The 26,281-nt window shown below is 38.1% G+C and overlaps 1 protein-coding gene across 2 annotated transcripts; it reads left to right on the top strand.

Moving 5' to 3' along the window:
• The first annotated feature begins 593 nt into the window (after nucleotides 1-593).
• Nucleotides 594-26,281, top strand: mfn2 (mitofusin 2). Of its 2 annotated transcripts, none has more exons than XM_079467651.1 (18): nucleotides 594-913; nucleotides 6,563-6,741; nucleotides 7,299-7,434; nucleotides 7,522-7,684; nucleotides 13,194-13,318; nucleotides 13,480-13,588; nucleotides 13,760-13,867; nucleotides 15,950-16,103; nucleotides 16,259-16,326; nucleotides 16,407-16,528; nucleotides 17,344-17,470; nucleotides 18,027-18,131; nucleotides 19,184-19,286; nucleotides 19,361-19,581; nucleotides 19,671-19,826; nucleotides 20,179-20,375; nucleotides 21,875-22,009; nucleotides 25,281-26,281. In XM_079467651.1, the coding sequence occupies exons 2-18, from the start codon at nucleotides 6,567-6,569 to the stop codon at nucleotides 25,348-25,350; spliced, it is 2,274 nt and encodes a 757-aa protein (XP_079323777.1). In that variant the 5' UTR covers nucleotides 594-913; nucleotides 6,563-6,566; the 3' UTR covers nucleotides 25,351-26,281. The 2 variants fall into 2 exon arrangements, with proteins under 2 accessions (XP_079323777.1, XP_079323778.1); XM_079467652.1 differs by lacking the exon at nucleotides 594-913 and adding an exon at nucleotides 1,716-1,842.

Raw genomic sequence — 26,281 nt, 5'->3', positions numbered from 1 at the left:
AAAGAGATCACTTCGTTTAAAAAAATCATTTATTATGTTATCAGGTTTTTATTGTGTTTTATTGTGTTAGTTTGCTGTATTTTTTTATTGGGGACGGGGGTGGTTTCCTGAACAGGGATAATCTTAAATCAGGATTAGGCCTCAATTAAAATTAGGATATTTAAATAGTTTTAAATAACATACTTAATAAAAACATTACTGTGTACGTCTTGAGACACATTTAAATTAGACGGGGACTATAAACCCTGTCCGAGAAGCCGATTATATCTTAAAACAAAACAACTGCAGTTGGATTGATTTTTATTGGAATGCAATGAAGAGTTATCTCATTTTGGAACCAAACTCTTCAAATGTACTTAATAAAGACCTCATGAATATTTTAAACCAAAGATTTAAACCACCAGCCCTATCGAGCTATGTATGGTCCAAACATTTTATAAAAAATAAATGTCAGTATGTTTATATGGCAAGGTGGATCTTACATGGAATTTTCCATTTGTTTACATAGATAAAACCACGAATTTGTTAATAAAAGATTTGCGGCTATGAACGCCCTCTGCAGGATGACCAGAATAAAGCGGTCGCACATAGATGACGTACAACACATAGACAACGCATAGACGGTAATGGTGGATGGCCGTCACTACATGAGGATTTAGATCAGGAGTAGTTTTATTTTTGGACCACACTTTAAGCTAATAACAGTCTTTATTTTGATGTCAAAAATATAGTTATTAGCCACACCCGTGACAGACATTTGTTTTCACTAGTTTCGTTTAACGTTAGCCTGAGGTTCATCGGATAATTTAAGTCAACGTTACTCATCAGTAAAGCATTTCCTGAATTTGGGATTCGTTCTGGGGACACTCTGATGGATCAACATGTTTGACATATAATTACTCCACATTTCCCGGTAAACGTATATGATTAGTCTGTATAGTTATTGTTGCTATGCCGGTTCGGGTTGTCTATCTTTTTGGTATGTTGGTATAGTAATACTAATAGATATTGGATGATATGTTTTGAAGTTGTAGACGCGAAAATCAGTCATTCGTGTCAGGGCAATCTTGCATTAGCTTTAGCAGTAACATAAACGTTACATCAAACTGTGCGGTTCAGGTGGTGTTTTAGCTTTTTTACTAACGTTACCTGCCATAGAAATGTCTCTACGGCTTCGGTTTGTGTCAGGATAATTTACTTCTATTAATGTCACAAATACTCGAAATAATTGTAAAGTATTCATTTATGCAAACCGATCTGAAATTGCGGCTGCTGTCAGTAACGACCAGTGTCTGACATCAAAGTACCGCGAGAGCGAATTAAAACATGTCGAATGTCTCTCGCGGCACCTTGATGTCATTCGCAGATTGTGCTGCGCAGTCAAGCATGATGTCGCCCTTTGGTTGAAGTAATGTTCCTTAAACCGCGTATCTGATTTTGTCTGGTCCTTGGTTGAGCTAAAGGCAAAGTGATTCCGTTTATTTACAGCGTTTAGACTCGTCCAACCCGGCTAGATTCGATATCGTGGAGCAGAGGACAGGAGTCGCGCCCTGCTGTCAGTGACATTGATGTGGTGAAAGTCATGACTCGGATATCATTAATATAAGCGTCATGACCTTATTCGGACGGACTCGATTTGATATTACTGAGGGAAATCTAGTTGTTAGGCTGCTGGAAGATGAAACGCTGAGGATATTATGCAGTATTTGACCATCTGATTATTGTGTAAAAGCTTTAAACTCGCTGGAAGGTGAGACTGTAGATGCAGTCTGTGAAGTAACTCCATGTTTTAATCTTACATTGCTTGCTGTATTACAAAATCTCTCTACAATATAGAAGAAGGTAAGTCATACAGTTTTTTGGAAGACTTGAGGCTGATCAAATGATGAGCGATTTCTTTAGTTTACACATATCTGCGTAGTTACTATGATACTGAGATGAAACAGTGGTTACTATGATACTGAGATGAAACAGTGTGATACATTTTTGGTGAAAGACATTTTTTGTAATCTTGAGTTAGAGGTGCAAAATAAGGTTCAGAATGGAAAAATGGTGACCAGTCACAGCATGTGAAACACTTGCACATTAAAATGAGTTATAAAAGCTATAGCTGAGTTATTTTAATATTGTTGATAGCAATTTTGCTTTAACATGTTGGTGGTCTCATAGAAACCATGAGAAATGAAGAAATGAAGATAAGATGAGCGCCGAAAACAAAAATATTTTTACTATAAATGTTAAATCCCTGGATAAGCGGTAGAAAATGGATGGATGGATGGATATTTCAAATGATGGATATAATTGACTACTATAAGAGAATAGTGCCATTAACAGACAGTTTTCTAACGGTTAGCTAACAGATCCAGGGCAGATCCAGGTTAATAGTCATGATACAATAGCATAAACAGTCTTGAATAGTATGTGCGTAATACTACAGTACCATTTACATCTTCCTGGGTTTTATCTTTAGACTACCTACAGTTAGGGAATTAATAATTTGATCCCCTGCTGATTTTGTAAGTTTGCCTGCTTACAACGAAATGAGGGGTCTAAAATGTTTATGCTAGGTTTATTTTAACTGATAGAAACCGAATATCAACCAAGAAATCAGGGGGGGAAATGTATATATAGGTTATAAATTGATTTGCATTTCATTCAGTGAAATAAGTATTTGATCCCCAACCAACCAGCTAGAATTCTGGCTCCACAGATTGGTTATGTGCTATATGGACCACAGATTAGTCCTGTCATTTTATGAAAAATACAGCTTGTTATGTATTTTTTGTTATGTATTTTTTTCTTGTTATGTCAGCTTGTTATGTATATAAAAGATGCCTGCCAACAGAATCTGCATCCTTCATTTCAACCTCTCCACCACCATGGTCAAGACCAAAAAGTTTTCAAAGGATGTCAGGGACAAGATTGTAGATCTGCACAAAACTTGAATAGGCTACAGACAGAAGCTTGGTTCGAAGGAGACATCTGTTGGTGCGATTATTTGGAAATAGAAGAAATACAAAATAACTATCAATAGCCCTTAGTCTGGAGCCCCCTGCAAGATTTCCCCAATGGGTTAAAGATGATCATGAGAAAGGTTAAAGATCAGCCCAGAACTACACAGAGGAAGCTTGTTAATGATTTCAAGACAGTTGGGACCACAGTTAGCAAGCAAACCATAGATTGATATCCCGAAGCACCCCCAAGGTCCTCCTGCCCTAGGAGGCCCGCCTGGCTTATCTGAAGTATGACAATGAACATCAAAATGATTCAGATAAGGCTTTGGAGAAAGTGCTGTGAGACCAAAATTGTCTCCTTTTTTGGAGGGAGAGAAATGCTGACTATGACCCCAAGAACACCATCCCTACATTGAAGCACAGTGTTGGAAACATTATGCTTTAGTGATTTTTCTCTGCTCGGGTACAGGATGTCTTCACCGCATTGAGGGGCTGAGGGACGGGGCCAATGTACAGTAAAATCTTGGACGAGAACCTCCTCCCCTTAACTAGATCAGTTGAAGATGGGTCGTGGATGTGCCTTTAACATGACAAAGACCCAAAACATATTGCCAAGACGGCCAAAGAGTGGCTTAAGGAGAAGCACATTAAATGTCCTAGCCAGTCTCTAGTCCCTAGTCCTATAGAAAATCTGTGAATGAGCCTAAAACTCCAATTTGCTGAGCGACAGCCAAGAATCCTTAAAGTTTGGATTAAAATGTATCCTGACATATGTGCAAACCTGGTGACCAACTGTGCTTGCCAACAAGGTTTTCTCCACCAAGTACAACGTTATCTTTTGCTCGGGGGATCAAATAGTTATTTCAGTGACTAAAATGCAAATCAATTAATAAAGCTTTATAAAACATTTTCTCTTTCAATTAAAATAAACCTACCATTAAAATTTCCGACCCTTCATTTTCTTGTAAGCAGGGAAACTTACACACGGACTTACTCTGTGTATTCATTTACAAAACGGATCTGCAACTTACACACGGAGAAATCCATGTCTGCGCGTGTCTGTGTTTCCTTTTGGCAGCACCCAGCCGAGCCATTGATTAACGATAAAGAGCCACACATTTCTAACTCAAACAGAATAAAAATAAAGTTAAATGTGGCCCATCCTGCGTCAAGAGTAAACTTGGAAACTGATCGAGCACTCGCATGCAAAAAGTACACATCCGACACGCGTTGTAGATGGCTGCTCTCTGCTTGCGTCCGGTGGCCACTGCTGCTTTAAAAGTCTTCATTCATAATGAGGTGTTTGTGAATAAAAACTTGACTTCCAGGATTAAATGTCATTATGTTCATGGTTCGTGCGACAGCCATGATGCACAAGTTATAAAAGTTTTAAAACCATGGCTGCCACAAAATAACTGAAAAACATGGTTTTCGAAAACCATAGTAAAACCAATTGCTGTTGTAAAACCATGGTTTTGCCACTGGTAATTCAAAACATGGTTTAACAATTTAAATAAAAAATTGCGTGAGAGATTCTCATTTCAATTCGTATTTCACAAAAGGAATAGCTAGTCCCTGCTCTGTTGAGTTTGCTATTCAATCATCTCATATTAAACGACAACTTTATACTAAGCTATTTCGTCTATTCTATTCTGCCTAACCTTCTATAAAAATGAAAGATCAGGGTGCCTTCGCAGGTCCATACCATTTGTTTTCTATTTGTTTGTTTTGTTTTCTATTTCTTTGTTTTGCAATGACCACTGTTACCTGGCAGCAAGAAGGTACCCATTCAAAGAGGAATGGTCCGTGTATCATGCGTTCGGTTGTTTTTCTATTTCTAATCAAAAGTAAACAAATAGATAACTTATTCTTTTATTCCTCAATACCGCTTCATTTCATCTCTTTCTTGTCAAACAACCAGACTAACTTGAAAGCACAATATGTAGAACTTTTGTTATGAAATATCCCCAAAAAAGCAGTGTTATATATTTGTTTACTTACATTATCCCAAATGTTCCCAAGAATATGCGAATCCAGGGAAATTCCTATTTTAAATAATAGCTCGTCCCTTGTCTCCCTTGTAATTGTCGCATATCAGTGACTTAATATCCGCTAGGCGCTTCTAAATAAACAAGGCATTATAGACTATGATGGCTCACCACAGTCTAATTTATTTTGCCATAGTTTCAAAACTAATAGAATTTTTTTTTTTACCCTTTTCATAATAACATAACGATAACATTGTTTGAAGCGTTGTTTCTGGATCTGATTCTGCAATGCATAATTTAAACATTAAATATGTAAACGACTTCAACTTTATTGGGTATTCAGGTCAGTAAATTCCGAGACTAAATGCGTGTTCATAGTGATGATGTCACAAACATGCGAATTAGCAGGTAGCACAAATATGCGAATTAGCAGGTAGCACGACCATGCTAATTAGCAGGTAGCACAAACATGCGAATTAGCAGGTAACATCACCTTGCACCATACAGATAGGTAAAAAGAGAGTCGGACTCGTGACCAGAAGGTTGCCAGTTCGATCCTCAGAGGCCGGCAGGTAACGACTGAGGTGCCCTTGAGCAAGGCACCTTACCCCTACTTGCTCCCCGGGCGCTGCAGTGATAGCTGCCCACTGCTCCGGGTGTACGTGTGTTCACCACTTGCTGTGCGTGTGTTCACTACTCTCTGGATGGGTTAAATGCAGAGGGCAAATTTCAGGTATGGTTCTCCATAACTGACAAATAGGTCACTTTCACTTAGGGAAAATAGATTATGACCGGTCAAAATTACGAAAAATGAAAAAGTGCAACGGTTAGTAATGTGACTCTCACTCAGCCATCCATTACATTACATTTTTTTATAAATTAATTTTGTCCTCCTCATACTTATATTGGACAATGTTTAAATTGCATGTATATGTTCAAATGGTAATCTGGTCGGAATTAAGCACACGGTCGAAATTTAAACGGCAGACTGGTAGGAGGGGTTAAAGGGTAACTCGGACGAAAGATAAAAATTCTGCCATTAATTACTTACCCTCAAGTAGTTTAACATCTGTTTGACATTTTTCCCCAAAACGCAACCAAACACACGAGCAACGCAACCAAACACCCGAGCCACATGACAGTGCATCCAGTGTCAGTATCGCTCGACACATGCTCTTTCTTACCTCACAGGCTCTGCGTAAGAAAGCGCATGCGTCAAGCGATGCTGACACCGGATGAACTGTCGTTGAGCTCTCAGGATACAAAAAGTATTAAATATTTGTTACATTGCAATCTAAGGAGGAGTCCGAAACTAAAGCTTCCGGAACTACCTTCATTTGCGTTTTTGGCAAAAATGGTGGTCATAGATATGTAAAACTACTTGAGACTGAGAAATTGATGGGAGAGTTTTCCTTTTTTGTCGGAGTAGCCTGTTTAACAATGTAAATGCAACACTTGCTGCGCAGTTATAACTGCCAGAAACTGCCAGAATTAGTAAAAGCAGATTTGTGGTCAAACTGGTCAGCACTGATTTGGGGTTAGGCTGTTTTACCATTGGCAAAATATTCACGGACAGGCACCACTTACACTTTATTTATTTTTCTCACTCTACATTTTCAGTGAGATGTCTTTGGTTTTCCCGCAACCCAAAAAGAGTGTGATTGGTAAGAAGGACAAGAGACTCATGGCTGAGGTGAACGCCTCTCCGCTCAAACACTTCGTCACTGCTAAGAAAAAGATCAACGGTATCTTTGAACAACTGGCTGCCTACATTAAGGAGAGCTCAGCATTTTTGGAAGGTAACTACTGCAATTCATCCTTTGACCAGGAGCTTTTATCTTACTGTTGCATGCTGGTCATCTGTCTTGCTGAGATGAGAAGCTCCTTGATTCTGACTGGCACACAGCAGATGGGGAAAATGTGTTGCGTAACAGACTGAAAGATGGCTGAAAGCTTAGGAAGAAAAACCTAGTTTAGTAAGCGTATCATGTAAATAAAGCAACTAATCTTCATTCAGAGCTCATAAGTTGTTTCAGTAACTTTACCATTTTGATATAATAGTAGATTGATTTGACGTTATATTTTGGCCTTGTCATAGGTCTGACACAATGTTTTTCATTATAAAAAGCCTTGAATTTTTAATGACCTGATAAAATAAATTTGTTATAATGTATCATCTCATAGACAGTGCCTTTTTTTTACAGTTAAGTGTCAGAATTGTGAAGATTAACTGTTTTTGGTATTCACCTCTTAAAGGTTTGTATTGTGATGACAATACTGTCTGCTCTGGACACATTGAAGTTCTAAGTGTGTCTGAAGTACTTGTTTTTTTTTTCACTTTCTTTTTTTGTGACAGAGACCTACAGCAATGAAGAACTGGATCCTGTTACCACAGAGGAGCAGGTGGCGGAGGTCCGAGGATACCTGTCCAAAGTTGCAGGAATAGGGGAGGTCCTGTCTCGCAGGCACATGAAGGTGGTCTTTTTTGGCAGGTACACTGCTCTCGTAATGCTACTTGTAGCATGAACACAGAATGGTTGCATTAAATATAGCACTCAGCCATACTCCCTGTTTTACAGGACCAGTAACGGGAAGAGCTCTGTCATTAATGCCATGCTCTGGGACAAAGTCTTGCCATCTGGAATCGGACACACTACTAACTGTTTCCTGCGAGTGGAGGGTACTGATGGCAACGAGGCATTCCTGCTCACCGAAGGATCAGATGAAAAAAAGAGTGTCAAGGTAATATTTTATTACCTTCTTAGGCATATTGACTCTTTTGTTTTTGTTCACATGAATATTTGGGTGTGCTTAAAATGTTGAGTCAGGTCAGTACCGTTTGGTATGAGAAATTGAAATTGGCCCCTTGCGTTACAGCGCATATCTCTATGCAACAATTAATAAGCTTTGCTTACCTGTCAAGTCAAGTCAGCTTTATTTATATAGCGCTTTTTACAATTTTCATTGTTACAAAGCAGCTGTACAAGAAAACATTGACTATAAGTAAAACATAAAAGGTTATGGAAGTCAAAACACAGGTCAAATATCAGACACACAATTAATTCCTATATGCAGAGTTAATTAAATAAGACTATCAAATTCTAGCAGCCCCCCCAGCCAGGCAAACAGTGCAAAACAGTATGCAAACGGTGGCGAGGAACCCAAAACTCCATTGGAGGAGAAAAAAAACCTCAGAGGGAGACCAGGCTTAACCAGGGGATTCCAGTTCCCCTCTGGCAAAAACTGCTGCCTCTAGACAAGCTCGACGCTGCTTGCACAACAAGGCAAAATAAAAAACAAAGTTAGATTTAAAATTATCATTAATAATCTAATAGCGACTGAAGTTTTGTAGAGTCGCCACGTCCTTCGTCCAGCATTTGTCAGGTCTGGGAATGGACCCTACCCGCTCCGGTAACCTGTGTAATCTTTACAGTCCGAATTGTGTGGTGATCACCCTGTAGAAGACATGTGTTTTCAAAGACAAATGAGGAGATGTAATTGCCTGAAATGTGTTCAGAGGAAAAGGTTTAGAACTGTTTTGCTTTTCACATCATTAATTTAGATCGATAGTCTGCATTGGGCTGTACATGCTATAACACACATCTATTATGATAAATATTGGAAGGCTATAACATTTGTATTGTAACATTAACATTTTCTGTAAAAATTTAAAAGTTGGCTTAAACATTTAAGGCAAGTTTCTGCACAGATTTTTTGAGTTTACTTAACTTGTGAGACATGTTGTTTACCTAAATCAGTTAAATTACTAAACTTTAGTGAACCAACCTAAAATAGGCAACAAGGTTATTTCTGAGTATTTACCCAAATCGCATCAATCTTTGTCAGAATAATGTAGAGACATGGCTGATTTAAAATTGTTAAATAATTTGATATCTTAAATAGTGTTGCCATGGTAATATGTGAAACTTTATTACTATTTAGATTTTTTTAGGCTCCTAGTATTCTTTAAATGTCCAATTTGGCGAATGCATTTTTTACATCTCAACTGGTTTTGCCATGGTGATGCAATAAGTTTATGGCAATAAAGAAATCAGGAAGTGTCTTATATCTACAGCGTGTATTGAGTGAGTTGACTGTGACAGTGACAACAAATAAAAACCATACAGTCGAAAACGATTTGACAGGAGTTCAAATCGTTTTCGAAACAGGTATGAAATAGTAATAGGGATTCAAGCCCAAAACAAAATCGGCTCCTCAACTGTTAATGTACCTTAAATTGGAAGGGCTTGAATCCCTATTACTATTTCATACCTGTTTCCCGTCTACTCTCTGAACATTCTATTATACATTTTAATACAGCTTTTTGTATAAAAAAAGTACATATTTTCTGTTTATGTTGTCAGTTCTGATTCATAACCACAACATAACACTGATAGCTTGTTTAATTTTCACAAACAAAGAGCTCAAGGTCTTGCTTTCCCGGCACAGGATTGCCTCTCTCTAGGTGTCTTTCCTGTAGCTAAGTGGTTAGAGCATGGAGAGAGCAATGACAAGTTCATGGATTCAATCCCAGGGATTGCACATACTCGGATACAAATGCAATGAAAGTCACTTTGGTTAAAAAAATGCTTTCCAAATGAGAAAATATAAATGCTATGTAAATGTGTCCAAACAGTGTTTCGAGTAACCTGTCACTGCTACTGATTCTTTGGATGTAAACATGAACAAATTATTTTTGTAAATACAGGGCTGCCACCAAAATGCCTTCAAATGCGATCGGTTTTTATAACGCGCATGGTGAAATTTCACAGGGTCGCATTGGTGCGATTGAGTAAAGCGAATTTTTACCCTGCCAAAGATTTATTTACATTTAGTCATTTAGCAGACTAGGGCAATAAAGGAGGATTGTGAAGAGTGACAGGTTATATTTGTGTCAGATCATTTAATAGCCAATATGTAACTTGAATATATAAATAAATAATAAAAACTGTATAAAATAACAAATGCAAAGTTTCTTTGCATTTATTTTGGATTTATTGGGCTAGCAAGTGTTAAATGTCAAATATGAAGTGGTCTGTAGCTGACTATTTTAAAAGACGGAGAGACAAAGATTATTAATGATAATCTTGAATCTATTTACCTTCATTTATTTTTATTTAGCCTTGTTGTTCAAGTACTGTCGAGCGGAACTGGAACCCCCTGGTTGGGCCTGGGTTCTCCTGAGGTTTTATTTTCCTCCATTGTAGTTTTGGGTTCCTCGCCACCGTTTGCATACTGTCCGCCTGACCGGGAGGGCTGCTTTAGATTAAGAATTTTAAAGTTGTATTTAATTAATATTGCATATAGGAATTTATAGTCCGTAAAATTTTTGACCTGTGTTTCTCTCTCCTTTATCTTAAATGTGTGATTCTCAGTGATAACCACTGTGCATCTGTCTGTGTGCGCATTAGTGTGTGTGTGTCTATGTGTGCATATTGTGTATAACCTTATATGTTTTACTTATAGTCAATATGTTTCTTGTACATCTGCTTTGTAACAATGAAAATAGTAAAAGCGCTATACAAATAAAGTTGACTTAACAAATTAACTGAACGATTTATCAACTGAGGTCATTTTGCAAGGTCATTATGATTACAATAAAAAACGGTGCTACCAAATTGTAAGACCAACTGAGCAAATGGGTCGCACCAATGCTATCACTGTAAAAAATGAGTCCAGAACCCTGAAATATGCACCTGGTTGGTTACCCAGACGGAAGCTGTGTGCCAAAAATAAAGTGCAGTAATTTTTGCTATAAGATTTTGACAGACAAAGTTGTGCTTATAGAGGGTTTCATCTTAACAAAATAAACAAACATTACTTCGCATGCGCACTTTTGTGACCCCAACTGAACTTCCGGTACACATTTACAAACAATTGAGTGCCTTTCGATTATTTTTGATAACAAGCAAAAGAGCCATTACTTGGCTAAACTTGCCTCTCCAGTATTTTGAATTTAGACTCTGATACCAATCTCAACTGCTAGTGTACCATACGGTTTGTTTAAATGAGTCCGAACTACAGAACCCATTCAACAAATTGTTTATTAATAAAATGAACATACAACAAAATTCAACAAATAATTTAATACAAGTATAATGCAGTAAAATAATAATACTAATTAATATTCACATAAATTAAATATCATATCAATAGTTCAAGTATCAGACTCTAGCCAAACACAAACCGGAGGTTAACTGGGGTCAGGCGCGCACGCGTCTGATAAAACGGTCCATAAATCAGGACTGACCGCAGAAACAGGAAATACAGTAGGTAAAAAATGTGAAGTAAGTTGTATGTTTACTACTAAAAAATGTTCAGAGTAGAATGAAATCGATCTGAAGCTGCAACTCAAATACGATGTGATGATGTCAGTAATATGCGGATTACCATGTGACGTCATCATGTCCCACTAAAGTCCTACAGTCCCACTAAATCCGGGAGGAAACACTGTGGTCATATAAAATAGTTAATGTTGACCAAAGATGATAAGCTAGTTTCATACTTCCTCTTGTGCTTTATCAGTGTGACCGAATCTTGGTTGGCTGTTTGTGCGGATCAATCTATATTTACACCTTCATGAGTCGGGTGCTTTTTTTTCTACCAGCTGTCACAAGGGCACCGGTTTTGACATTTAACACCTGTTTCCTGACCTTTCCTCCTCTGTAATGCATTATAAAACTTGTATCTGTACACGCTGCACTTATTGTTTGCAGAACGGAATTCTCGGAATTCACTTGATTTACTTGCGGGTTCTGTCTTGTAGTGATGTCCACAAAACAATTACTTTTGAGAACTAATGAACCATACTGTTTATTGCTGATATAGTTTTTAAATGACATTAAATATTCAAAATGTCAGTGTTTTTCATGTAAATGTTTAATTTTAGTATTTGCTTTGAAATGGTATAAAGGGGTGGTACGATTAGTTTTCACTTTTTTAACTTTACTCCTTGTTTAATGTTGTTTGAGCATTAAAAAGATCGGCAAAGCTACGTCGCTCAAAGATCACTGCAAAGGGAGATATAATATAATATTTACATTTATTATGACAGAGCTTTGCTTTGTTCTCTTTGTCCATTTTGTTAAGTCAGGTCAGCAACTGGGCAGAAAGACAAAAATCTGATATTTCCCAAATTAATCAGGCATAACGGAGGTGTCCTCACTCAGTAGGGTAACAAGAAAGGCACTCAAAGCTCGGAAAAGACGCATTTCATATTTTTCACATCATGTGCACATCACAGCCTCTTGCAATTAGCAACTCGCAATATCTCACAACGCGATTGCGATTCGATTTCAACGAATCACTCGGCCCTACTCTTAACGTCTGGTACACATTCACAAATGATAGAATGCCTGGTGAAGAACCATAAGATGGCTAAACTTGTCTCTCCAATATTTTTATCTTAGACTGCGATACCAAGCTCAACCGCTAGATGTCAATGTACCATATGGTTTCTTTAAATGTGTCAAATATACAGGACACATTCAACTAATTAAAAAACTAATTATTTAACAAAATGATTATACAATAAAATAATAATGTAAATGAAAGATCAGGTATAACCGTTTATATAACATCTATCACTGAAATGTCGTGAACAAACAAACACAGCTCAAACTTATCTCCCTATCGCCAGAGTAACAAGCTGCAGTGCAGCCAAGCTTGATGCAGAACAGACAATTTTGATGGGTGGTTCATGGACCGGCTAATTTTTTCACCTTGCAGTGCTTTTCCAGGAGAATTGCCCAATTGAAGAAATAAGATCCCTCTTACGAAACAGGGATCCAGACATATAAAAAACTTTCTGAAACAAGTTGGAGTGCTGGGGGAGTGCATCAAGCACAGAAATACTACGTCCAACTCGTTTTTTAACAAGTTGACCATGTTACACATGAGAAATCAGCATGTTTAACCGTGTAAAGAAGTCAAATGCATGATATATCATGTAACCTGATCTGTAATATTAACATAAATTAAAATAAATATAAATCGTTACATTATTAGACACTATATAATGGTATTCATAATGGTGACACTGCAAAATGCACAGATTTCTATCATTAAAGTAATACAAATGTTTCCAACTGTTTCCAAGTCTTCTGAAAGGAAACGATGCGTTAATAAGCCTACATTTCTAAAGATATTAAAGTTCTGTTTATCGTTAAATGACCCTTTAAGCCTTATCCGATGTTTTCACAATAGTCAGATTCAAATATGAGTTGTTTGTGTGGGTGGTGTGTGTTTGCAGACCGTAAACCAGTTGGCCCATGCCTTGCATCAAGATGAGGATTTAAACGCAGGCAGTCTGGTGTGTGTCATGTGGCCAAAAGCAAAGTGTGCCCTTCTGCGAGATGACTTGGTGCTTGTGGACAGGTAAGCAGTTGTCACATGTGTCGCTTTCAGAATTGATACATTTAATACTATACAGTATTAGAAAATATTGATTGTTTATAGTAAGTGTTCTAATTAAGTAATAAATATGTTATTCATTATGTGACTAATATATCTGTAAATATGAAATGTTCTTTTTCAAGCCCTGGCATTGATGTCACCACAGAGTTGGACAGCTGGATCGACAAATTCTGCCTTGATGCTGATGTGTTTGTGTTGGTGGCCAACTCCGAATCCACTTTAATGCAAACCGTGGGTTTTCAATGAACTTGATGACTTTTTTCTTAAATACCTTGTTAGACATACCCAGATAAATCTTAAAACCTTTCCTGCACGATTATTTCATATCTCATATTTGGATGATTTCATAAATTCAAATGTCTTTGTGAAGCTTACATTTGATCTATTTTCTGTGTTTTATAGGAGAAATCCTTTTTCCATAAAGTGAACGAGCGACTCTCCAGCCCCAACGTCTTTGTTCTGAACAACCGATGGGATGCCTCAGCTAACGAACCAGAGTACATGGAAGAGGTGTGACTCTTATGACACAACAAACTACACACAGTCTGTAAACTATGACACCACACATCCTCAAATTTCCATTTGCATACGTCGGTAAAATCTTACTGGTTTACAGAAATGTTATGTGCAATGTATATACTTTTACTCAAGTAACACTATAAACGGGATGCTTCTACTTTAACTGAAGGAATATTTTATTTAAATATCTGCACTTTTACCTAAAAACAAATACTTGAGTAAAAGTAGAACAGTACTTGATTAATGCACCTAATGATTTAATGTAAGTATTAGAAGTAAAAAAGAATTTGCTGATGATTTGCTGTTTTGCATAACTTTTAACGTTGTTATGGAAAAAATAGCTTACCCGTACAGACTTGGTCAAACAAATATGGAAATATCAACTAGGGCAGTCATGATTACACAGTTCTTTTTGTGTAGCCATTTGGTGCTGTGCGATGATGACAGCCTGACCACAAAAACACTAAAGACATGACTGCCAGAAGAAATTGACAAGAGATGGGAATTTATGGGAAATCTCGCGTCCAGCATTTATACACAAGCTGCTGTCTTAGACCCACGTTTTAAGAGCTTGTCATTCCTTGAAAGTACACGTGACAAACTGGTCGCATATTTACAAACCATACACACTGCTTTCTTTAAGTGAAAGTACCCACGAAAGAAGAGTGAGAATATCTTGAACCCCAAACACATTGTTTTCTATAAGCATACCTGTTTCCCCTGTGGGGCCATTTACGAAAGCGCTCCGGTCCGGTGACGGTAGCTTTCGGGGGTGAGACCCTCGATTGCGTTCCGGGGTTTCCAGGGTGAAGTAACAAAACGGGAGGGTGGAGGGAGATAGGTGTGAAAAACGGGAAATGCTATCAACTCCACACCTCGTTCAGTGTGGAGGATTTCCATGGACAACTAAATAAATCCAGTTCTCTCTTGCCTCCTGTGAGGATGGGAACAGTGTTCTGTGCCTGTCTATGCAGTCAACAACACAATCTGCTTTGTTTACTTTTGCCATGGTGTCAGAACTAATTCACGTAAACAAAAATGGTGGCGGTGCCATGGGTGGACACGTTCAGAAAAAGAGACGGTAATATTATATTAAGAACGGCTACCTATGTCAGAAGGGGATACAACTGAATGGCTCGTTTTCTCACAGGCTTGTAGAGATAGGCTCACATAAACACTCTCACATTCTCGTTTTCTGAATTTGTAGATGCACCAGAGACCCGATTACAGCATTTAAACATGGAAAAAGTCTGATTTTGGAATAGGAATAGCCCCTTTAATATTATGTATCCTATGTTTCTGTCTATGCGTGGATTGCAGTTATATCGAAGTAATCTGTGGGTAGAACGGATCGATTGATAAAAATAAACATTCTGATTAATTGCGGGTGGGCAAGATCAATTATTAAGGAAAGAGCAGTTTATCTGTCTAGAACCATAAATGTCAACATTTGGTTTTCAGAATCCGGGAGACCTATAAGCGTCCCCTTTATCCTTTCGCAATCCCTTGTCCATTCATTCGCAAACACGTTCATGGATCCCCCTTCTGTTGTCTCGCGATCACTCGGTCTCTGGGTTGGACAGGCCTGTAGAGCGTCCGTCTGTGCGTGCCCGCATTCTGGGAATTACTAGGAGATATGATAGGAAAACGGGAGCGTTGACAGGTATTTTGAATGCTCAAAAGCTAAATAAGCTTCTTGAAGAGGTTTTGGTCATTATCTACTATATTTGAAATAACGGAATGGAAACTGGAAGCGGACATGTGCCGCAGATCCCCATCAATCCATCTGTGAACTTTGACAAGAGGCTGAAGTGTTGCGTGATGTCATGGAATATTTTATTTTTTGGAGCACACGTGCCAGACTGTCAGTTTTGAACGCTTATAGCTTATAAATAGGAATTTTGTCAGAGTGTCCTTAAGGCTAACTTATTTTTTTAATTAAAGGAAATAAAACGTTCATTTAGATTTTACAGGGGCGTTAAGATCATGCTGACTGATCCCTCGGTTTAATACAACTGCAAACTGAGCATAACGTCTGTGCACTTGTAGGATTTAAAATTGTTTATTTGTCAGGTGAGACGACAACACATGGACCGCTGCACTAGTTTTTTGGTAGATGAGCTGCGGGTGGTGGACCGCGCACAGGCCAGCGACCGGATCTTCTTCGTCTCTGCTAAAGAAGTCTTACAGGCCCGCATTCAGAAAGCACAGGGCATGCCTGAAGCAGGTAGACGCATTATAACATCATCATGCTTCAATTATTGTTTCCTTTGTTCATGTCTGTTGATTTACTCAACATGAGAAGTTGGTGCTCATATGTTGATGCGAAAGTGCAAGTAAAATGTTGATTTCTATATTTTGATTCTTTTGGGATTTATGTAGGTGGTGCACTGGCTGAAGGTTTCCAGGCGAGAATGTTTGAGTTTCAGAACTTCGAAAGACGCTTTGAGGTGAGTTTGCTGTTGTGCTAGCGCGTATCATTTGTTGAAATTGTTGTTTGCCTGACTGTCATAAACATGCACACCTATAGGAATGCATCTCACAGTCAGCGGTGAAGACAAAGTTTGAACAGCACACAACGAGAGCCAAGCAGATTTCTGAAACCCTGCGTAAGATAATGGACTCTGTGCATATTGCAGCACAAGAGCAGAGGTGAGCATGAAGATGCTGTTATCCAAACACTACTTTTCGTTAATTTACTATACTAATATGGAGGCCCTGTTTAGCTTTGTGACGCATTTCCACAATGTTGCTGCATTATCACTGGCTGATTAAGCAATTGGGGCCAAATTGCACAAGTAACCCAAAGTAGCCGCCAATTAACAGGAGAAAGGCAAGTTTGTAAAAGCTAGAATCCAATTATTTTTTCAATCAGATTCAAAAATAGATGGTACGAGTGTTCACATCTTATGTTTGTGTCTTCCATTTTTGACACAATATCACTCGATTCTTGGTGCAGGAACATGATTTATAAAAGGCGCTAATAGGGAATAGGGATATGTGATGTACATTATGCAGGCGCTCACAACGATACGTGATGTACATTATGCAGGGTTAATGTGTTTTTCAAAACATAAAAAAAGCAAAATTATTCATGTCATACGAAAAAAATGGCTTTGGAAAACTCCTTAACAACTCTCTCTCACCAGTCTCGACTACATTGATCCAGATATGAAGGGCAAACATGACAGGCGCTGTGTACATTTTTGCCAAGTCTTTGGGTTTTGGCTAGTTTTGAATGGCCATTGCAAAGTTTTCACTACACAGATTTGGCAAATCCAGACTGCATGCTTGTGCAGAGCTTGCGTCAGAATACATTTATACAGAATATCTTAATCTGATTGTACAGTTTAGTAAACAAATAAACAGTACTTTTCGCCATCAGTAATCATATTCAATTCAGTTGGTTTGACGGAAATGGATGCATGCTAAACATGGCTATGGTGACATGATGGTTTGTACTCTAGGATACATTGTTTAGAGATGAAAGAGGAGAAAGAGGACAGACTGGAGTTTATCGAAAAACAGCTGGATCTGCTAACCCTGGACTGCAAGACCAAAATTAAAAAGATCACAGAGGAGGTTGAGAAACAGGTAAACACAACATCAGCACTTTTAATTGTACTTGTGCAATTTTTCCGCTTGGATTTGTGATGTCACACACTAATTAACATATTTGTGACGTCATCACATAGTTTTGAGTCGCAACTTCAGACCCGTTTCGATTCTACTCTCTGAACATTATTTTAATACAGCTTATTGTCCAATACATCTGTTCTCATTAAATACTGTATTTTCTGTTGTCAGTTTTGTCTAATGACCCAGGCGCATCTCGCTCAACATTTTCCCACTGAATAAAAGCTAAGGTTTATCCAAAAAGTCGCTAGGTTGGTTGTTATGCTTGTCTTCTGAACTTCGTAATAATGCCCGGACACATAAGGAATGAGGAGGACATTCTGCGCCACTGTAGTCATGGTGGGGAGGAACTTTTTTTGGTGTGGCGGTGTGACACTGCAAAATGAATATAGCGGAAACGCTTTTGTACATTTTACACTCTCAGGGTCTTGTGTAGACTAGCTGAACAGTCTTACTGCTAGCAACTTTTAGTTTCAGATAAAATTTCAAACACGATGATTTTGTGGATGTGCAGGTGTCCAATGCTATGGCAGAGGAGATCAGGAGACTGGCTGTGCTTGTGGATGACTTCCACATAGATTTTCATCCATCTCCAGTGGTGCTGAAAGTGTATAAGAACGTGAGTGTCTTTTCTATTTAAATGTCTGTTACTTATTTTGTATTTCACTGCTGTTTTTTTGTGTGGCGTTTCATCTCAAAATTGCACCACAGCCCAATAACATGATCTTATTTAATTGGAAATGAATGTGTTGTTGCCTGTAGCTCATGATTTCAGTCTCATGTTGTTGTATCTCTCACTATACACTCTACTTGTAACAGGATTCAATAAGGGGAAGGAAAGAGACGGGAACCTGCAAACGTAAAACAAGCTTATAATTAAATAAACATTTACATTTACATTTATTCATTTGGCAGACGCTTTTATCCAAAGCGACTTACAAGTAGTTTTATACAGTGGCACATTACTGCAGAGCAATCAGGGGTAAGGTGCCTTGCTCAAGGGCCTTTCAGTCATGACCTGCTGGCACTGAGATTAGAACCGGCAACCTTCTGATCACAAGCCCTAGCTCTAACCATTAGGCCACAGCTGACCCACAACATAAACACAACATAAACTCCAGGCCTGGTGCACGCACAGGTGGCACTCGTTATCACTCACGTGCCCGGCCTCGCGCCTTTCCGACACGGCTCTTGTCCCACTCTGCTCGCCACACTACTATCTAGTGTATGAACTTAAGAAAGGTAGTATTGTCTCAAATGGTTAGATGTAAAATACTTACACTAACCAGAAGTATAAGCAATTTCCCAGATGAAGGCAAATTTACCAATGCACGATACAACCAAAAGAAATGGATGGATGGTGGTTGTTAAGTGTATGTGTGGCAGAAATAAAGCACTCCCTATCTCCAGTGGAAGTAATAGATTTTAAAGCTAATTCACACCGCACAGACAAATGCCAACCAACACAGAGCGACACGTCTGTTGGCGTTTGGTAGATCAGTGTGATACCCCTCCGTCGGGGTTTGTTGGGTCGTAGATTGTCTGTATGTTCAATTTATTAATCATAATCAATGTCCCAACTTTCCTGCACCTATTGCCATTCATTTAAGCGTTATAGACCACTGTAGTACCACGTGTCATTTGGATTGTGTTTTGTTGATTTGATTGCAGGAGCTTCACAGACACATAGAGGATGGTTTGGGCAGGAATATGTCAGAGAGATGTTCCACTGCTATAACTGCTGCCCTACAAACCACACAGACTGATATGATCGGTCAGTATTTAATTTTTGCAGAGTGTTGAGACAGGTTAAGGCAGCAGTTAATGTGAGATTTTCATTTCCCTAAGATGGTCTGAAGCCACTGCTGCCCATTGGGGTTCGAGAGCAGGTGGATAAGATGGTGCCCAGACAATGCTTTGCCCTTAGCTACGACCTTAACTGTGACAGACTTTGCAGTGACTTCCAAGAAGATGTTAGCTTTCACTTTTCTCTGGGCTGGACAATGCTTGTCAACCGCTTCTTGGGTCCCAAGAACACACGTCGTGCCCTCATGGGCTACAATGACCAGGTAATGTTAATTGTACTTGTTTTTAAATGGTAATTATAAATGGTCATTTACCTTCTAAACTAAGGAAGCTTGTATGTTTGTTGTGTCAGGTTCCAAGGCCATTGGCCATCACTCCGGTTAGCACCAGTATGCCTCCTTTCCCTCAGGGCACCATGACCCAGGAAGAGCTCATGGTTTCCATGGTAACAGGACTGGCATCCCTCACCTCCAGGACATCAATGGGTATTATTGTAGTTGGAGGAGTGGTAAGAGTGCATTTATTACCTAGATTGTGGCAGTCCACTACAGTTTGATAATAAAGCATAAATATTCCTGCACAATAATAATAAGATCTCTAATTGTTTAGCATTTATCATTCACAGACTGTGAAGTGTGGTAACATTTTCCACTGCTTTTTGCAGTTAAATGGACAAATACACACAAAGTTATATTAAAATTCCCATTTTTGCCAACTGTGTGGCTTAACCGTTTGAAAAGATATCGGATGTGTGTCGGTACGGGGATCTATGGATTTGGTCTTGTTTTTAAACTTGAAATTCACTTTTTATTGTATGGAAGAGAGCACTAGTCATTAGAGAATTTCAATGTGTGTTTCAGATCTGGAAGGCTGTAGGCTGGAGACTCATTGCTCTCTCTGTGGGTTTGTACGGGCTGCTGTATGTCTATGAGAGACTCACTTGGACAACCAGGGCCAAAGAGCGAGCATTTAAAAGACAGTTTGTGGACTATGCCAGTGAGAAACTACAGCTTGTCGTCAGTTACACTGGATCCAACTGCAGCCACCAGGTTCAACAGTAAGTTCCACTACAGTGTCGACTACAGTAATGTGTTGAATCATTGCAGCTAGGGCTGGGACGATATATATCAACACTTAACACTAGTTATAACTGTCTATGGCGATTCTGAAATCACAAATGTTTTATGCACAGCTCATTCGTGAACTACGGCTCTTTGATCAGTAGTGCGCGATCTAAAAATCACTATGAGATTGAGTCGTTTATAACTTGCCTTTGAAAAAGCAACACTCGTCAAACATCATCATTATAAATATATTTTATTATCAGGGAAATCCTTGAAAAGGTTTGAAGAACAGTGATAGAATATGACTTTTGGCATTTCCTGGAACTATGTCTGTAAATTGCACTTCTTCTGTGTCCCACATTAAGAGAGCGCAAGACTACCCTATGGCTTTTGGATGTGGCTGCATTTAACCGTAATCCATTGAGAAACTGAGCATATCACCGTGTCTACACTGGACGTGATACGAACAAAAGACATTAAAAACGCATTAGAACCCATTATAGTTTTTAAATTTTGTTCACACTGGATTTGGTGCGGCTGTCGCATCCGGTGTAGACACGGTGTAAGAATGCACAATATATCGCCCTAGCCCTAATTGCAGCCCTACATTTCTTCACAGAATTTATATTATTTTATTTTGTGTACATATAAAATATTTCTGTGTAAGCCTAAAGCATCATATAACTAAAGCAACATATTTGTGTTTGTTGTAGACACCTAGAGTTTTGCTGTCCTATTAGACATTCAATAAGTAAATATTACGCAATTTTTATACTCACTTTTTTCTCCTTTCAATTTAAATTCTTCAGACAAACAAACTATGTGATTTAGGTTTAATGTCATGTTTTTGGAGCCGTGGTTCGGTCCAGTTCTGTTTAATGTCGGGTCAGCGTTCATAGAATGGCAACAGCAATGCTAAAGAATACTAGCTTCATATGAATACAAATTAAAACAAAGCACTGTCACTTTATTCAGCGTGAGCCTCTGAAAAATAGACTCTGAAGCGCTGAAATGATTACTGCAGTGCTGCGTCAACGACTCAATAACGTGCAGTTTCTAACCTGTTAACATGAGTGGCATGGAAAAACGTGCATCTTATACGCTGCTGACACATGTGGTGGCCAAGGCGGCGCAACAGGGGTGTTTGGCACGCCATGAGGGTGTCATGTTTCTTATCATAAGTGGTGTATCACGGTTTTCGGTTTCACCCGTTTTGGTTTGAATAATGGTGTGTATGATATCATCTGTAAACAACATGGTTCAGCGTTCTCAAGTTTTGAGAGTTATTTCACTGACGTATAAATAGATTAACGCAAGCACTGCTTAATTCAGTAAAGGAATGAGCTGAAATAACTGCGATAAAACATACTTCTGTGTATGAACATTTGTTTTCCAAATTTTAAATGGATGTTTTAAAGCAGTCCTTTTCACAGTGTTGCTAAAAACCATATTAATTGTGGCAGGCTTGTAAACTGACCTTTGTTTGACACAGAGAGCTGGCCGGCACCTTCGCTCAGCTGTGTCAGCAGGTGGATGTGACCAGACAGCAGCTGGACGATGAGATTCGTGAACTTAACAGCAAGATCGAGCAGCTAGACTCCTTGCAGAGTAAAGCCAAGCTGTTGAGGTAAGGCTGTCACATCCATTATTTTGAGACCAAAGATGCTTGAAGTGTCATTTGCTGTTTGATTGGCTGTAAGATAGTCTACAATTAAATATCTTAATTAACTTGCAGTACACAACTGTTTTAGTTTAAAATAAGCAAAAATGTAGTGCTTTATTAAACTGTTGTCTAACAAGTTTTGAGCATTTATAATTTGAGTTGTTGGGTACGATGATGCAGGAGAGGTCAGTTTGATGTAATTTCACTTAAATCTACATAGCCATGTTTCAGATTGATATGGTGACATTGGAAAAGTTATTGATTGCATCTTTAAATTAAATTACTTTTGATTAAAGGTGCAGTAAGCATTTTCTGAAAACACTGTGGATATTTGAAATTGATACCAAAACAAATACACTAGTGCTAGGCGGAATGACGGAATATGCCGTTACCGCAGATTAAAATGTCAACCGTAAGAGATTTTTATATTCCGTCAAACCCAAACGCACTGATTTACACACTTACGCACATGCCAGACACATAACCATATGCACAAACAGCAGTGTATCGCAAACAAGCACCGAAGAGACACAACACCCATACACATGAAAGGGTATTATTAATTCCTGAAAAATGTTAAATTTAAAGGAATATTGATAAAAAGTAAAAAATCTCAAAGCTGATGTCAGCAACCCCCAAACAGTGCAGACAGTGTGCAAACAGTACCGTGGAACACAAAACTCCAGTGTAGAGAAAATAACCCTCTGGAGAACACAGGCCCAGCCAGGGGAACCAGTTCTCCTCTGGCACTACTGCTGCATCTCTTCAAGCTCGACAGTGCTTGCACAACTAGGCTGAATAAAATAACCAAAAAACGGTGGTAGATTTAATATTATCTTAATGTTCCAATAGTTAATTGCAGTTGCAGTTTTGTCGTATAGTAGGGACATGGCGGTTAGCCGCCTCCCTCTTTCAACCCCAACATCTTGACGTTACGGACTGCATCCTGCTCAACCATGGTAACCTTGGAACAATAAGAATAGACCAACTGAGCGCAGAATGCCATTCTACACCCTTTGATGCAACAAGTACATCAGTTGATTTTTGAGTCTTCAAACATCTTTCGGAAGACTGTTCCTAGATAGGAAAAGCATCTACCTCCTGCACTTGATTACCAACTGAGCAGAGCCCAAAGAGCGTAGTGAACGACTATAGTAGTTGAAACACACTCGGGTACAGTGAAACCGTGTAGAGCCTTATAGGTAATAAGTATGATTTTAAAGTGAGTACGTTGCTTAATAGATAACCAGTGTTTAATAAAGTATATTTTTGTATTTATTTGAGATACATTATGGTTTTTATTAATCGAGCAGTAGAAATTAATCGTTAGATGAATTGACAAATTTTGTTGTTAGACTAGTCGACTAATCGTTAAAATAATCGCCCGATTAATCGTTTAATAAATAATCGTTTGCCCAAGCCCTTAACGGAATTTTGCTATTTTACACGTCTAATACATGCATGGGCAATTTATAACACACCAAAGACAAATAAAAACAGGAATTTCTGGCGAATCAAGTCAAGTCAGCTTTATTTATATAGCGCTTTTTCTAATTTTCATTGTTACAAAGCAGCTGTACAAGAAAACATTGACTGTACAAGAAAACATTGACTATAAGTAATAAAAGGTTATGGAAGTCAAAACACAGTTAAAATATCAGACACACAATAAATTAATATATGCAGAGTTAATTAAATAAGACTATCAAATTCTAGCAGCCCCCCGGCCAGGCAAACAGTGCAAAACAGTATGCAAATCGTTGGCGATAAACCCAAAACTCCATTGGAAGAGAAAAAAAACCTCAGAGGGAGACCAGGCCTAACCAGGGGATTCCAGTTCCCCTCTGGCAAAAACTGCTGCCTCTGCACAAGCTCGACACTGCTTGCACAACGAGGCAAAATAAAAAACAAATTTAGATTTAAAATTATCATTAATAACCTAATAGCGACTGAATCACCCCTTTAAAAGGGTTCGCAGACAATTAGGTTTGTCCAAAAAACAATGCTATAGCCAGTTATTATGTCTATTTTTGTTTTGGTCCGTGTGACCCCGCCCACTGACGATTAACCCAGTAGTGTGTTTTGACAGCTCGGTTGCCAGTTGGCGACAATCACAGCATATTGCAGCAAACAAACGATCTGGGTCAGAGATAACAGATTCCACCCTACTATTACGTTGCAAACTTGGAAAGTATTACTATATTTTACAACTTACGAGTAGTAATATAACATTTTATCACGGTTATTTAAACTAGACAGCAATATGGTCCGTAAATGCGACCTGCGGCGGACACAACCTCTAAAACGAGCTGCTGATTGAGTTTTTGAGTATTTGCAAACAACAAAACCACTGCAAATTTATACATTTCCGGATAAACTTTCAGTGTAAGAGTTAATGCTTTCCTTTACACTGCTGTAAGTGTTTGGCGCATCCTGTGAGCGTCCAGTCTGAGGATGAGGGGAACCCTCGACCATATTTTGAATTAGGACTGTGATACCAAGCTCCACCACTAGGTGTCAATGTTACATACGGCTCCTTTTAATGGTTACTTTAGTATGTAACTTACTTATAATAGGCAAAGTGACTAAAATACGTTTCACCATAACTTGTTACATACAAGGTATGGAAGAAATACAAACAGATTTGGAAAGATTCGTAATAAGTGAAATTTCACCATGTGATGTTTGTTGATAATATGTAATGCGATCTGGGAAACCCCATTTCTTTTGCTACCCTATTTCTTTACCCCTATTTCTTTACATTTATGAATCAATATTTATGATTCAAGCAAGGCATTTCATACCTTCTGTATGAGGCTTTAGAATGCAAAGGAGCTGTCTGATTTTTGGACTGGCCCATGAACAAATGAAATGTACACCATAAAAAAATAAGCAAAGTTTTTACAAGTCCATGCAACAATTTTGATTCAAAGTGGTTGATTTTATGTAATAATTGCTTAATTTCAAACTTATGAGTTATGTCAAAAGTAATGTAATTTTTGAAAAGACATTTAATAATGATCAAAATAGTACATTAAATGACAAGTGTATTAAAGCAGTTATTGTTTTTACATAAAAACTTAAGGCAGCAAAAAATGTTTTACAGTGTAGTAGAAGTCTTTTGAATAATATTTGTAAATATTTAGGGCTTGTTCACAAAAGTGGAGGATTTGTGAAGGTCTAAATTGTCAATTTGTATTATGTTACATAATGTCTGTATTTCTATCTTCTACAGAAACAAAGCTGGCTGGCTGGACAGTGAACTAAACATGTTCACCCAACAGTATCTTCAACAGGGTCGATAGAAAGCTTATTTGGGACCAACACTATGAGCAGTGTAGAACAGTCTGTTTATGTTTTAATATTTCTTACTGCAAATATTGTAACACTATGCCATGCCTGGATAAATTCCAAATATAATTTGTTATTGCATATCTACAATGTTTTATTGGTATTTTTTTCTGAGATTTAAGTCCCGACTTCATAGTGATGTGCCTCTAAAGAGAATGTGCTTTGTTGATTTTGTTTTTGCACGGAACACTTTTTTTCAGTTTAATAATACAAGAGTAATGACTATTTATTGACATGAGGTCATGTAACTTTATCTTTTCGTATGTTGTGGCTGTACAGATTTCCAGGCTGAGATTTCTCGGTATACACCAAAAAGTTTGAAGAAGTAAGACGACCATTTTAAATTTGCTCTAACATATCTTGTAGGGTGTACTGTACAACAATGAACTAAAGTGCTTTAACAGATTAATATATGTAAAGTTATTTGAGCTTAATGTGCTGTCCCCATTTAAGTCTTTTCATGTATTCGGAGATCTTACTGTGTAAAAAGGTATGGCAGTTTTAAAATGGCAAGATCTCAGTTGAACTGGAGAAGGAGGTTAACCTCACCTAGGAATTCAGTGTAAATACAAGCTCAGTGTTGCTCAGATAGCTGAAATATGATCAAAAATAAATATTATATATTTCCCGAAGTATTGTGCAACAAAAAAATGAACTGATTGTTTTGAAGATACACCTGCTTTGTGCAATAAACGTATATATATTTTTGCTTCGTGTACACCATAGTAATACTTATTTATTGTATCACTACTGGCACTATAGACGGTTTCATCTAAACAACATAAACAAAAATTACTGCGCATGTGCACTTTTGTGACCCGAACTGAACTTCTGGAACACATTCACAAACAATATAGTGAATGTGTTATTTTGATTATTTCTGAT

This window comes from Barbatula barbatula, assembly GCF_947034865.1.
Source record: "Barbatula barbatula genome assembly, chromosome: 11".
In the NCBI taxonomy this organism is placed as follows: Eukaryota; Metazoa; Chordata; class Actinopteri; order Cypriniformes; family Nemacheilidae; genus Barbatula; species Barbatula barbatula.
Note: the sequence above shows the minus strand (reverse complement) of the source record. Positions and strands in the feature narration are given on the sequence as shown.